Here is a 13,499-nt window from a genome sequence, read left to right on the forward strand (position 1 = left end):
TGCGCAATCGTTAGTTAATTAACAAATTTCTTTTATTTTTGAAATAAATTCGTAATTTTCGCGTTTTTACACCAAAAAAATATTTTTTTCATTATTAAAAAGTAAAATTTGATTTTTTTTGATAAATTTAATTAAATTTTCATTAAATAATTCAATTTGTGGTTGTATTTTCAACTGAATCAATTTTGCGTAATCACAAGTTATGCGATTTGTGAACATTTGCAATTTCACAGCGTGGAATGCAATTTTTCGCATCGTAGACATTTTCATTTTTTGTTCTCATTAATCGCCAGCCACAACCAAGTCCACTAATCCAATAAACCAATAATTATAATCGATTTACCTGTCAACCCAAACAACTTTCAAATGGTATTTCATACAAATTTGCATTAAATTTATGATTTTCAGGTGTAAAATGATTAATAAACGATGAATAATTGATGGTTTCTTAATTCTGTGCTCATTTCACGCGTGTTTTGTTATTTTTTCGATGTGCAATCAATGACCACAATGGTGTAATCCGAAAGAAAGAGAAAAGATGCGTTGAAGATTCCGGGGGCGACGCGAATCGGAGTGAAAAGTTTCTGTCGCTACTTGCAGCGCAGTGTGTGGCGAAACACGCGCCTGAGAAATATACCCGCGAAGCGCGCACTTGATTGCCATTTAACTAGTTGCTAATCACTCTTCGACGCGAGTGGACCACAACGCTCACAAAACAAAAAAACTTTGAAAAAGTTTTAAAATTAAAAAAAAAGTTTTTGTGAAAAATAAAAATGGAAAATCAGAACTATTCCAAAACGTAAGTGAATTGTTGTAATTTTAATTTTAAATTAATTTATTTGTGATTAATTGCAAATAATTAATTTATTGATTTATCCTTGTGAAAAATGTAAAACATTCAATATTTAATGACCACTCGCGGTATTAAATAGTCGTTAAGAAGAGATGTTTCTCATTGTTGCGGTCGTAATGACCGTAATGAGGATATGCATTACAAGCAGATAGATATGTACATATGTGAGTCGTTAATCTGAAGGGAACTTTACTTTTGCATTTTGCTGTGTGCATTGTCCAAGGTTTTCCTCTCGAATGCATTCATATTTGTTTTCGATGTAGACTTTTGTCGCGAAAGAAATTCGTTGCAAGTTTAACAAGCAAATGAATTTATGTTGCTGTAGTTAGAAATTGTTTAAAGTGGTATCAATCGATAGGTAATTTAATTTGCTATTTAAAATATGTATTAGTTATGGCGATATGGTTATTGGTTTAATTGTTATTAACAAAAAACTAAGTATTTTCAAATTAATTTCATTTTTTGCAAAGTTTACTTTGGCGTCTGATTAATTGAATATAAATTGATTAAAACTTATTAAATTAAGTATTGATAGATAGAGAATTTAATAATCTTTAAAATGATGTATAATTTATAAAATTCGAGTGATTAATTAATTATTTATAAATAAAACAATCAAATTTTTCATAATTCAAATTCAGTTTTTCTAATAAAACTTAAAAAGAAAACTTTGCTGCTCGATTATTTAACAACAAACAGTAGTAAACATATTATGTTTGTTACTAATTGATAGATAATTTAATTGGCTATCAAAACATGCAATATACAAGGTGTTTTAAACATTATTTTAGCCTAAATTTAAATTTTACTAAAATTTTTCACTAAAAATTCAAAATATACTTTACCTAACAACAAATTGCTTATAAACAATCAAAAAAATACCAAAAAATTATTAACTTATCCACAATCTATCTGTCTATACACAGGGCGTATCAAATTACCCAAATTTCTAACCACCAAAACAAAAATCGAAAGTTTAACTCAAAAAAGACAAAAAAATGAATTTTTCCCAAAATAAAGACTTAAATTACTTTCCACATGTTTAAAATTAATATTTTACCACCTAACATACTACACTTAATCATTTTCAATAATATCCTATACCGTTTTCTAAGAAAAAAAAACCTTGATGATTAATATTTCCCAAGATTTCGCCGCTTTAAACAGCCGCAGACACCTTGACAAAAAAACCAAGTACTTAGCTAACATGACAAGTGTCGCAATGTGTCGCGTTACCCATTCTTCGCAGATTAGTGCACGTTAATACAACACACATATTGATTCACAGTTAACACTCGGTGCTTAAAAATTGACCAATTTCTTCATTGTGTCAAGATAAAACATTTCGAGTGCGTTAGCCAAACATACCATCACATTATGCTAATATTGATCTAAGTAGTATTCCATCTCATCTCGCAATTCATCATGAAAATCTTCATTTTTGATCAGTCATCATCGCACAGGTTAAAATTCGTTTGATTGCGTATGAATAATCATCCAGACGCTTATTTTTATTCGAAATTAGTATTCAATTCGTAAACGTGTTAATTACCACGATAAATATTTTTTCTCGTGTGGAAACTTTGATTTTATTTCTATGCTTAACTTCAATGTCAATGTTTCAAGGTTTTTTAATGTTTAATTTAATTTAATTTGATTTTTTTGCGCTTTTAGTTATCGAGTTAAAGAAAAAACTTCGATTGTGAATTTTTATGAAGATAAGCATGTGTTGATAACAGGATCAACTGGGTTTATGGGTAAGGTGCTTGTGGAGAAGATTCTGAGGTCCTGTCCGAAAGTTGCGGCGGTTTATTTGTTGGTAAGGTCGAAAAAAGGGAAGGAATCACAGGAGAGAATTGAAGAGTTGACAAAAATTCCAGTGAGTATTACATAAAAATTTTGGGTTAATTTTGAGAAGCGATAACTTTTAAACTAATAAAGTAATATTTATGAAATTGTTGTCATTGAATAGATAATTTAATAATCTATCATATTATGTGTTATACAAAGTGCTGTTCGTACTACACTTTGTAGATATTAATGTTTTTGTAAAAATTGCAAGTTTTTAAAAGCTTTAAAAAGTCAAAAAATATTTACAACTTTGAAACAATATAACTAAGAAAATATTCGACCAAACTTTATCAAATTAGTATCAATTATAGATAATTTAATACTCTATCGAATGATGTATTATACAGGGTGTATCCTAATTTTTACTAAATTTAAAAATCATTTTTCCATAAAAAATCAAAAAACGACAACAAGAAAATCTAAAAACTTAAAATCCTTATAAAATTCTCCAGGATAACTCAAAATTACCCCAATAAACATAAAACAATCCCTAATTTAGCTCTCTTTATGTTCCATTAAAATCACTTATCTATCTAATAAACTTTTCTAGTTATTCGACAAAATTCGTAAACAATCAAACGCTGCATCTCTCCTCGACAAGCTTCACGCAATCAATGGCGATCTACTCAAAGCCAACCTGGACCTATCCAATGACGATCTACAACTTCTCCAAGATAAAGTAAACATCGTCTTTCACATGGCCGCCAATGTGCGCTTCGACCAGTCACTCAAAAGCGCCCTGTATCAGAACACAGGCGGGACTTTAGCTATGCTCAAACTCGCAGAAAGCTTCAAAAGTCTTCAGGCGTTCGTACATGTATCAACATCTTACTGCCACTGCGATCAGAAGATATTGGAGGAGAAGGTTTATGAAGTACCACATAACCCCAGGTAAAAAATATTTAAATAAAATATTAATTAATTTGGATTAAAATGAAATTAAATTAAATTTTGGAAAAAAATAGAAAAATGTTGGATTTGGTTTCCTGGCTGGATGAAGACCTCATAAAACTGCTCACACCGCAATTACTACAAAACGCACCGAATACTTATTCGTACACAAAGTGTTTAACCGAACAACTCGTCACGGAATATTCGAAGAAGATACCAGCGTCAATTGCACGCCCATCAATTGGTATATTACATTTTTCATTAAATAATAAATATAAAAACGTCTTCGATGGTTTCATGCATTAGCTAACATAAAGTTTCCTAAAAAGTTATAGGATGCCTCAAAGAACCTATCCCCGGATGGATAGACAATTTCAACGGCCCTGTGGGTCTATTAATCGGAGCAGGCAAAGGTGTAATACGTACAATGCATGGAAATCCAAATCTCACCGCGGATTTGGTTCCAGTGGACACGACAATCCGAGGATTGTTGTTAATCAGCAAGGAGACACATGAAAGAAGTTTAAACATAAACACACAAATGGATACGATTAATACAGGACCATTGGTTGTAAATTTAACATCAGGAAAAGTATTTGATAAACAAACAAATTTTAGATTAAAAAATGATTTTTTTTTTGTTAATTTTTAGGATAATCAACTGACTTGGGGTGATTTAATCGCGTTATCAAAGAAACACTTCCTTGAAAACCCTTTCTCGATTTGTCTATGGTATCCAGGAGGCAGTATAAAGACAAATTACTTCTTGCACGTGATTTGTGTGTTTCTATTTCACGTTATACCAGCTTATCTGGTTGATTTTGTTATGATTTTGATGCGAAACAAACCATTGTAAGTGTTTTTTTCGTAACATTCTTTGTATTTATTATTTTTAATGTTTAAATGTTTTAGCCTGGTCCGTACACAGAAAAGAATCCAAGGAGGTCTTGAAATTCTCCAGTATTACACCCGCCGGCCGTGGCACTTTCGCAATGATAAGATAAAAGCGCTTACTGCGAATTTGAATGATGAAGAACGCAAAATCTTCGGCGTTGATTACATGGAAATCGACTGGGAAACGTATATACTTAATATGGTGCATGGTGCACGTTTATATTGCATGAAAGAATCACCGGATACTTTACCACAAGCACGTAGATTATTAAAAAAGTACGTATAAATTAATTAATTATTTAAAACTTTGAAAAATCAAAAGTCAAAAAATATTTACAACTTTGAAACGAAATAACTTTGAAAATCTTTGACCAAATTTGATCAAATTTATACCAATTGATAGATAATTTAATAATCTATCCAACAATGTATCATACAAAGTGATACTATTAGTAATTTTGGCATTATTAAATATTTAACAAAAATTGGTAATTTTTAAAAATTGTTGGCAAGTTCAAAAGACAATAACTCCTAAAATATTTGATCAACTGATACTAAATCAGTATCAGATGATAGATAAATTAATTGTCTATAAAATGATGTATTATACAGGATATATCATGACTTTTACTATAGTTAATAATAATTTTAACATAAAAAAAATCTAAAATATATTTATTTCTATGTGAATAAAATGTTTCTGATTTATTATTTCAGATTATACTATTTAAATCTGTTGAAGACTATCCTTCTAGTCGGTTTCGTAGTGTATCTACTCTGGACTATCGCTCCGTTTATCAGTGAAACAACAACAACTTTGCTATCGTTGAATATTTAGTTTCGCATTTCGCATGAAATCACACGAAATTCACTAACAGTACACATCGCGCCATCTAGCGCTGGCACATGTTACCCTATATTTAAATTAACATTATTGTACACTAAAAACACATAGAAATATAATTTATACTATAAATTGTTTTATAAAATGTAATAAAGTTTAATAATTTTACGTATTCCAAGTGTTTTTCTTAATATATCTTGTAAAAAATCAATAATTTAGTGTGTGTCACCCCTAGTTCAGTATGTTAGGGATGCTAGGGATGTTAAAAGTATCCAGGTTAGCCCGGGATGCTGGATACATCCCCAGATTGCTCCCTTTTCGTACAATCAGCTGTCGTTTCTCATCTAACACACATCACAACCCTAAAATATAGAATAATCATTATAAAGTCGACTATTTTGTAAACTTTTACTCTTCACGCACCTTAACACAACTAAAAATAAATAAAAACTAATAAAAAAGAAACAAAATAAATTAATTGTTGTGTTGACAATGTCAAAACTATCAAAATTATTAAATTATCAGTGAAAACTCATCATGTAACATGTAACACATTCAAATTTATGTTTTTCATTCATTAAAACTCTAAAAATCATTAAAAATACTAAAAACACGCAAAAAATATTTAAAAACATGAAAAGAAACATTATGGAACGTTTTACTTTCAAAAAAACAAAAAATTTTACTCTTTTTACCAATGGATTCAAAAATAATCACAAAACAATGAAAACTCATTAAATTCTAATAAAAAAAATGGGGTATATCAAAGGGATACCTTACATTATCCTATGGTTCAGCAGTATTTTTGCTGGTAAGTACGAATTTTGCTCTAAAAACAAAAAAATTGTTTTTAATTTAAATTTTATAATTATTTTTAGGCTATGCAGGATTTTTCTGTCCCCTGTTACCCCTAATGTTTATCTCTAACAAGTGGTACAGACGTGTCACCGACTTCCTGCTCACTTTTTGGCAAATGTATCCATCGGCATTGTTAGAATTTATCCACGGCTGTGACATTCATGTGACTGGCGATGCTATTAACGCAGATGAAAATATTCTGTTGGTTATGAATCATCGCACGCGTACCGATTGGAATTATCTGTGGCCGGCGGTGTCGAAAGCGACAATCGGGAGGAATCGATGGATGTATCCTACGAAATTTGTGCTTAAGGATCCTATTAGACATGTACCAGGAGTAGGCAAGTGAATTTTAGTTACATTTAAAATTATTTGCGCTTTAAATAAGTTTTAAACTCAAAAAAGCAGAATTTGATAGGAAAATTAACTTTCATCCCTTATTTCACACCCTTAAAATGTTTTTCCCGCGATAAAAACTAGTTTATGTTTTAATATAGTATATAAACTATAATATTCCAAAGTTTCATCAAAATCGGTTGAGTAGCTTTTGAGTAAAACAGCAACAAACATACAAATAATATAATATTGGCTTTTATACTGTGAATTTTACTAATATATTTTATTTTACCAGGATGGATGATGCAACTAGGAAGTTATCTCTACATTAAACGCCACTGGGAAGAAGACCAAATAAAAATGGCGAAAGCAATCGATTTCTTCACGGAACTAAACACAAAATTCAGTTTGTTGATATTTCCTGAAGGCACAGACCTCACACCACAGACCAAAGCAAACAGTGATAGATTTGCAGATAAAATGGGACTACCAGTAAGTCAACTTTGAAACAATGTACTATCTACTTAGTAACCTATATCCTATTTTTAGCATTATGACCACGTTTTACACCCAAGAACAACCGGCTTCTGCTACCTAGCCAAAAAAATGCTTGAAAAAGGCACTCTGGACGCAATTTACGATGCAACCATTGTTTATGTTGATAAAACACCACAGAATGAGAAATCTCTAGTCAATGGCAACGTACCAAAACACATCTGCATACATTTCAAGCGGTAGGTACTAAATATAACCTCAAACCTAATTTCAAATAAATTAAATAAAAATTTTGAGAGTTTAAAAATTATTGGCAACTTCAAAACTGAATAACTCCTAAAATATTTGATTAAATTTCACCAAATAAGTACCAATCAATAGATAATTTAATTATCTATAAAATAATACATCATACAGGGTGAATCATAACTTTCTCAACACTTAAAACTAATAAAAACAATAAAAACCTTCAAATATTGCAGATACAACTACGGCGAATTCAATGCATCAGAACAATCACTCCAAAAATTCTTAGAAACCCGCTGGAGCGAAAAAGAAGCACTCCTCGCCGATTTCCAAAGCTCTGATCGTCGCACCCTGTACGATTCCAAGATGGAAATGCGCGTACGCCCCTATACACGCAACTTTCTACTCGCGTTAATCTTCTGGACACTACTACCCTTCCCAGTCGGGTATTTTCTATACACATGCCCCACTTTTAGATACATTGTAATAGCACACACAATATTTCTGTTATCCGTTAATATTCTATCGGATGGTTTTCAATCTGTGGAAATCGGCGTGCATGAAAGCAAGAAACGCGTTCGAAGATTATTCGTACATGAACATCATGATAATTAACAATAAACAATCAATTAAACTATTATTAATATTTATTTACATGTTAAATGGATTAACATGCAAATAAAAACTAAATTATTAATAGATTTGTAGTATATTATTAGTAGTATAATGCGGCGGGTTCAAAGACCATTTTAAATTTAAAATGAAAAAAGAAAATATTGAAATATTTAAACAATTTAAACAATTACAGATCGATGTGATGTATTCTTGTATGTATATTGTATTGATGTATTTTTCGATGTCGTCTTTTAACAACTTTTAGTCCTGCTAGTCTATTTTATGTACAAAAAAACCTAACCTAACCTAAAAATATTTACGATGTGAATTCAAGGTGCCAAACATAAGAATAATTATTCTTAGAATAATTGTTTGATTAATAACTTAAGTACTTAAAGAATTGTTTAAAGAGTAGTTTGTGTAATGATTGTGCAATATGATTGTGCAATTTAGTAAATGCGTAAATTATAACCATTCCATTGTATTACGAAAATTGTTATCAGTTAATAATCACAGCACCGTAGTAAATATTCCATGCACAAAACTAAAAACACTGAAAAATGTATAAATAGTTTTAAAGTAAATAAATCCACCCCTGGAACAAGGAAATTCCCCGCGTTTTTTATAGTATTAAACATGATTTATACATTTTATACTTTATAATTTATGTAATGAGGACAATTAATTATTTTTACATTTTCAGGCGTTTTTTGTGAAAATTTCCTGGATATAAATACACGAAAGTTTAAGTTTAACACAGTAGTAATTTTTTAAAATGTCAAGTGTAGCTACTTCGTGCTACGACGACGCATGCGCAGCTAATTTAAGTCAATGGTCCGCGTTGTTATTTTTGCAGTTGGTTAATAGTTTATCATCGCGGAAATGTACTTTTATGCAAACTAAGTTTCCGCAAAATGTTCAGTCTACAATCAAAGATGGCGACGTTTATGACTTTATTGTGATAGGGGCAGGTACTGCGGGGAATGTTGTAGCTAACAGGCTAACAGAAAATCCAAAATGGAAGGTGTTAGTGTTGGAAACAGGAAGTTATCCTATCGCAGATACAGAAGTAAGTAAAATAATGAAGAAAAAGTATTTAAGTACTATTAGTATTGTCACATGTACCTATGGTAATCATATGGGAGCGAGCGACAATACTAATTTTATGCAAATGTATTCTAGCACTGTTTAGTACAGTATTATATGGAAGAAATGCCATTGGTATTGTCACTTGTCCCAATAGAAATTATATGACTACAAGCGACAGTACTTATTATATGCCAATATAATTTCTTATAAAAAATGTATCAAAACGACAATAAATGCAACACAAATACTATTGGTATTGTCATATATGCCAATGAAAATCATATGACCACAGACGACAATACCAACTATTTTACACAAAATCAAAGCAATACTATAAGTATTGTCACTTGTACCTATACTAATCATATGTCCACAAACGACAATTCTAATTATATGCAATTACATCATCCCCAGATACCCTTCATGTACTTTGGAGTACACACCGACGAAATAAACTACATCTACAACACAGAAGTAGCCAACAATTCCTGTCAAGGCTTCAAAGGTGACAGCTGCGTCTGGCTAGGCGGAAAAATCCTCGGAGGCTCCTCCACCATCAACACCATGATGTACCTCCATGGTCAACGAGCAGACTACGACGCCTGGGAACTCCTCCACGGCGCAAAGAACTGGCGCTGGGGAGAAGTCTTGAAATACTTCAAAAAATCCGAAAACACCACCTATCCACCCTACAGAAACTCATCCTACCATGGTACCACAGGTCCCTACACCACAACCCTCACCGTAACCGAATTCAACGTGCGGAACATCCTCTACGAAGCCGGGAATGAAATCGGCTTGCAAAAAATCACAGATGACAGCTACCCACAGATAGGAATCTACGACTCCCTCTTATCCACAGAAAATGGAAGGAGGTTAACCACAGCAGACGCCTTCCTAAGTAAATACAAAGACAGAGAGAACCTATTCATGTCATTAGAAACATCAGCATCCAAAGTATTATTCGATAAGAATAAAAACGCGATTGGAGTACAAGTGAAGACATCTACCGGAGAATTAATCAACCTACGAGCTAAGAATGAGGTTATAATCTCAGCTGGTACCATAGTCAGTCCACAGATACTCATGCAGAGCGGGATAGGCGATCGGGACCATCTAACAAAATTCGGGATCAAGACTATTGTTAATCAGAAACACGTCGGGATGAATGTCAAAGACCACCTGGCTACATTCCTCCTACTAATCAGGGTTGATGCTGAAATTGAAGCCGGGTTGAAATCCAAGATGGATTCCGCTTACGAGTACTTCCAGCATAATGATGGAAGTTATTCTGGGATAGGTTTAGTAAGCACTACGATATTCGCCAACACCAGGGACCCAAATGCTACTCTACCGAATATCCAGGTTCATTTAACAGAATACCGTCAGAATGATGACTTCCTACTCCCGAATGTCCTCAATGGTATGGCTTTCTCTGAAACAGCAAGCGCGGCCATCTTGGAAGCGAATAAGAACTCTGTGTTGTTCAGTTTTGGGGTTACGTTGCTCTATCCGAAGAGTACAGGTCTCATCCGGTTGAATTCAACGGACCCTTTTGCATATCCATCGATAACAACAGGATATTTAACGGATCCGGATGATATAGAGGTATTGTTGGAGGGGATTGAATTTGGGAAGCAGTTGATGTCTACCGAGGCGTTCAGGAGATACAATGCTGAGTATTTGAGGTATCAGACGGATAATTGTGAAGGGTTTGAGTATGATACAAGAGATTTCTGGGTTTGTTTCTTGAGGGATTATGCGGGGAGTATTTATCATCCAACGGGGAGTGTTAAGATGGGTGGGGGTAAAAGACCGGATTCAGTTGTTGATGAAAAGTTGAAGGTTATAGGGGTTAAGAAGTTGAGGGTGGCTGATTGTAGTATTATGCCGGATATTGTTGGGGGGAATACAATGGCGCCGGCGGTTATGATTGGTGAGAAAGCTGCGGATATGATTAAAACAGACTGGGGGTATCCTATTACTCCTTTGAGTTAATGATAGATAATAGTATAAGTATTGTCATGTGTGCCTATAGAAATTATATGGGCATATGCGACAGTACTTATTATATGCAAATGTATTGTAACACAGTTTAATAGAGATTTATATGGAAGAAGTCCAATAAGTATTGTCACTAGTGTCTATTGAATTCATATGGAGGCGAGCGACATTACTAATTATATCCAAGTGTGATTTTTTCTTAAAAAGGGGTCCAAACCGCGACACTACTAAATATTTGCAAATAAATAAATACCATAAGCAATTACATCTTGGAATTAGATAATGTTTTACTATAGACTTTTAATATAGAAAACTGTAATGAATTGTTTTATTTTACATGCAGAAATCTGTCGAGTTGCATGATCTGCACATGCTTTCCTTGTTGTATTGCAAGTGTGACTTGCAGAAATCATCAGCGGTGAGCATACAGCTCCTGTAGATAATTTTCTGTCCTTCAACGCCATCTACAACGCAATTATATAAGTATTTCATACCATATACTACTATATAACCTCTAAAATCAAAAGTATCTTACTGTATGGTTGCATAGAATACGTAACACATGCAGGGTATAACTTCATCGGTTGGAAACAACCAAGACGTTGCATTTTTTTATAGTGGCTTTCAGTTGTGGTACCGTCTTCTTCAGTGGTAGCTTCTTCTGATGTTGCTTGAACGCCATAGGGGGCGTCGTAATCGGGCGCTTCGCATTTCACTTCAACACCGGCGGATTTCACGCCTTTTGCGCAATCACTCATTTCGGATCCGGAGCATTCGTAACATTTCAATGCGATTGATCCGGAAACTATTGTTTAAATAAATAAAATAATTAAAGTATTAAATTTTAAGTAAATAATACGCGGAGATAAAGTCGCAAGTACAAAGTGGTATACTTTAAATGCAAAAATGCCAAAAAATGTTTGTTTGTTTCGCTTTCACGCGGAAACTACTCAACCGATCATTATGAAATCTTGTATACTGATTTCCAAAGATATTACGAAGAATATAGGATATTTTTTGTTTAAAAAATAACAATATTTTACCCGAAAATTAAAAAAAAATTCAAAATCTTCAAAATTTTTAAATAAAAACTGAAAATTTTAATAACCAACCACTTTTCTAATTAAAAACTAAATTATTCAAACAAAATAAACAGTTTATACGTACTAATTGTGAATAGAAGCACAATAGATGCACAAACAAACTTCATTTTGATGATTTACACACAAATATAATTCGCAAACTTGTTTCGAGGATGTTTTTAGCACTTGTGATGCAGATTTATGCCGAGATTGTGTTTATATACGCGTCAATCGGCACCGTAATTGATGGCAACAACAGACCCGCATGTTTTATTCCACGTTACCATCATTTTATGGCAAGAAATATAAATTCCCAGCTAATAATACGCCTCTGAATGAAATGATGATTGAAACATCACGAGTAGATTTACAATTTGTTGATGATAGCTACACAACAGGAAACTCCAGCACACGTGTGACGTATGAAAATCGCGCGAAATTTCGTGACCCGCCATCAATAACAACGCCAAAGAGACAAATACACGAGCAGAGAGAATAGATGCATTCCGAAAGCATCACGCAATACGCAAATGACAATAGATTTAGCAGTAAACAGGATTAAATTAGATTTTTAGCGATTTTGTTTTTGTTTTTGTGTTTTTCTGGTGCAAAATAAGAGAGAATTGTATGGTGTTGAGGGTATTCCTGATGCCCGTAGGTGTCACTGGAAAAACACACAATTAATCAGACACTAACGATGGAATTACGTGCGCGTGCTGAAATTGTTTAACAATATTATTGCAACAATAAATACGACCGCGGCGGATCGGACTGCTAATTTCAATTTCAAGGTGATTCGGGCGAGCTCATTACATCATTTGCGTTTTCGAACATTATTTATGGCTGAGCAGTAAATTATTTACTAAATAATGTTAGAATATACAGTGTATTCTTGTTTTAACGTTATTTGTACTACAATCTGGATAAAAGCAAATTAATTTGGTTTATCGCGTGAAAATGTTTTGAAAATACCAGTTATATTAATTGTTAATAATTTTTCAACGTTTTTTGCGTTTATTTTAATAATAATTTGAAGATTTCTGATAAAAATTAACTTTTTCCTCTTTTTTGGCTTGAAAATAATTAGTATTGTCACATAAGCCTATTATAATTATATAGGGACGTGCGACAGTACTAATAGTACTAGTATGAGCACTAGTATTGTCGCATGTGCCTATTGAAATCATATATCCACATACGACAATACTAATTTTATGCAAATGCATTGTTAAACTATTAATATGGAAATAAATTAATGAAATAGCATTAGAATTGTCACATATACCTATAGAAATCATATGACAACATGCGACAATACTAATTTTATGCAAGTGCATTGTAACACTATTAATATGAAAATAAATTAAAGAAATGCCATTAGTATTGTCACTTGGGCTTATAGAAATCATATGCCCACATGCGACAATACTAATCAATTACT

At 32.7% G+C, this 13,499-nt stretch overlaps 4 protein-coding genes across 4 annotated transcripts; 3 read left to right on the plus strand and 1 right to left on the minus strand.

The window, feature by feature from the left end:
• The first annotated feature begins 616 nt into the window (after nucleotides 1-616).
• Nucleotides 617-5,505, plus strand: LOC135798443 (putative fatty acyl-CoA reductase CG5065). The gene is made up of 8 exons (XM_065311297.1): nucleotides 617-799; nucleotides 2,528-2,732; nucleotides 3,255-3,595; nucleotides 3,670-3,839; nucleotides 3,925-4,187; nucleotides 4,248-4,447; nucleotides 4,508-4,765; nucleotides 5,207-5,505. Exons 1-8 carry the CDS (start codon nucleotides 774-776, stop codon nucleotides 5,325-5,327), a joined length of 1,584 nt encoding a protein of 527 aa, XP_065167369.1. The 5' UTR covers nucleotides 617-773; the 3' UTR covers nucleotides 5,328-5,505.
• A 150-nt stretch (nucleotides 5,506-5,655) lies between these two features.
• LOC135798465 (lysocardiolipin acyltransferase 1-like) lies at nucleotides 5,656-8,492 on the plus strand. Its single transcript, XM_065311316.1, has 5 exons — nucleotides 5,656-6,144; nucleotides 6,212-6,532; nucleotides 6,823-7,019; nucleotides 7,077-7,261; nucleotides 7,505-8,492. The coding sequence occupies exons 1-5, from the start codon at nucleotides 6,087-6,089 to the stop codon at nucleotides 7,881-7,883; spliced, it is 1,140 nt and encodes a 379-aa protein (XP_065167388.1). The 5' UTR covers nucleotides 5,656-6,086; the 3' UTR covers nucleotides 7,884-8,492.
• Nucleotides 8,493-8,631: 139 nt separating this feature from the next.
• LOC135798385 (glucose dehydrogenase [FAD, quinone]-like) lies at nucleotides 8,632-11,241 on the plus strand. Its single transcript, XM_065311229.1, has 2 exons — nucleotides 8,632-8,952; nucleotides 9,387-11,241. Exons 1-2 carry the CDS (start codon nucleotides 8,659-8,661, stop codon nucleotides 10,968-10,970), a joined length of 1,878 nt encoding a protein of 625 aa, XP_065167301.1. The 5' UTR covers nucleotides 8,632-8,658; the 3' UTR covers nucleotides 10,971-11,241.
• On the minus strand, nucleotides 11,239-12,305 carry LOC135798489 (uncharacterized). The gene is made up of 3 exons (XM_065311346.1): nucleotides 12,144-12,305; nucleotides 11,512-11,781; nucleotides 11,239-11,440 (listed from the first exon to the last, which is right to left on the minus strand). Exons 1-3 carry the CDS (start codon nucleotides 12,184-12,186, stop codon nucleotides 11,310-11,312), a joined length of 444 nt encoding a protein of 147 aa, XP_065167418.1. The 5' UTR covers nucleotides 12,187-12,305; the 3' UTR covers nucleotides 11,239-11,309.
• Between the last annotated feature and the right edge of the window lie 1,194 nt (nucleotides 12,306-13,499).

The sequence above is a fragment of the Atheta coriaria genome, unplaced genomic scaffold (genome assembly GCF_025399875.1).
Source record: "Atheta coriaria isolate IRGN ID8LTWV9N9 unplaced genomic scaffold, Caltech_Dcor_3.1 hic_scaffold_2_pilon, whole genome shotgun sequence".
Taxonomy (NCBI): Eukaryota; Metazoa; Arthropoda; class Insecta; order Coleoptera; family Staphylinidae; genus Dalotia; species Dalotia coriaria.

Coding starts and splice junctions, on each gene's coding strand:
- LOC135798443 (XM_065311297.1), top strand. CDS start 774: ATGGAAAATCAGAACTATTCCAAAAC. Junction 3,596..3,669: donor GAAGTACCACATAACCCCAG/GTAAAAAATATT, acceptor GGAAAAAAATAG/AAAAATGTTGGATTTGGTTT. Junction 4,188..4,247: donor TAAATTTAACATCAGGAAAA/GTATTTGATAAA, acceptor GTTAATTTTTAG/GATAATCAACTGACTTGGGG.
- LOC135798465 (XM_065311316.1), top strand. CDS start 6,087: ATGGGGTATATCAAAGGGATACCTTACATTATCCTATGGTTCAGCAGT. Junction 6,145..6,211: donor GTTCAGCAGTATTTTTGCTG/GTAAGTACGAAT, acceptor AATTATTTTTAG/GCTATGCAGGATTTTTCTGT. Junction 7,262..7,504: donor ATCTGCATACATTTCAAGCG/GTAGGTACTAAA, acceptor CAAATATTGCAG/ATACAACTACGGCGAATTCA.
- LOC135798385 (XM_065311229.1), top strand. CDS start 8,659: ATGTCAAGTGTAGCTACTTCGTGCTACGACGACGCATGCGCAGCTAAT. Junction 8,953..9,386: donor ATCCTATCGCAGATACAGAA/GTAAGTAAAATA, acceptor CATCATCCCCAG/ATACCCTTCATGTACTTTGG.
- LOC135798489 (XM_065311346.1), bottom strand. CDS start 12,186: ATGAAGTTTGTTTGTGCATCTATTGTGCTTCTATTCACAATTA. Junction 11,782..12,143: donor TGTGCTTCTATTCACAATTA/GTACGTATAAAC, acceptor TTTAAACAATAG/TTTCCGGATCAATCGCATTG. Junction 11,441..11,511: donor GTATTCTATGCAACCATACA/GTAAGATACTTT, acceptor ATTGCGTTGTAG/ATGGCGTTGAAGGACAGAAA.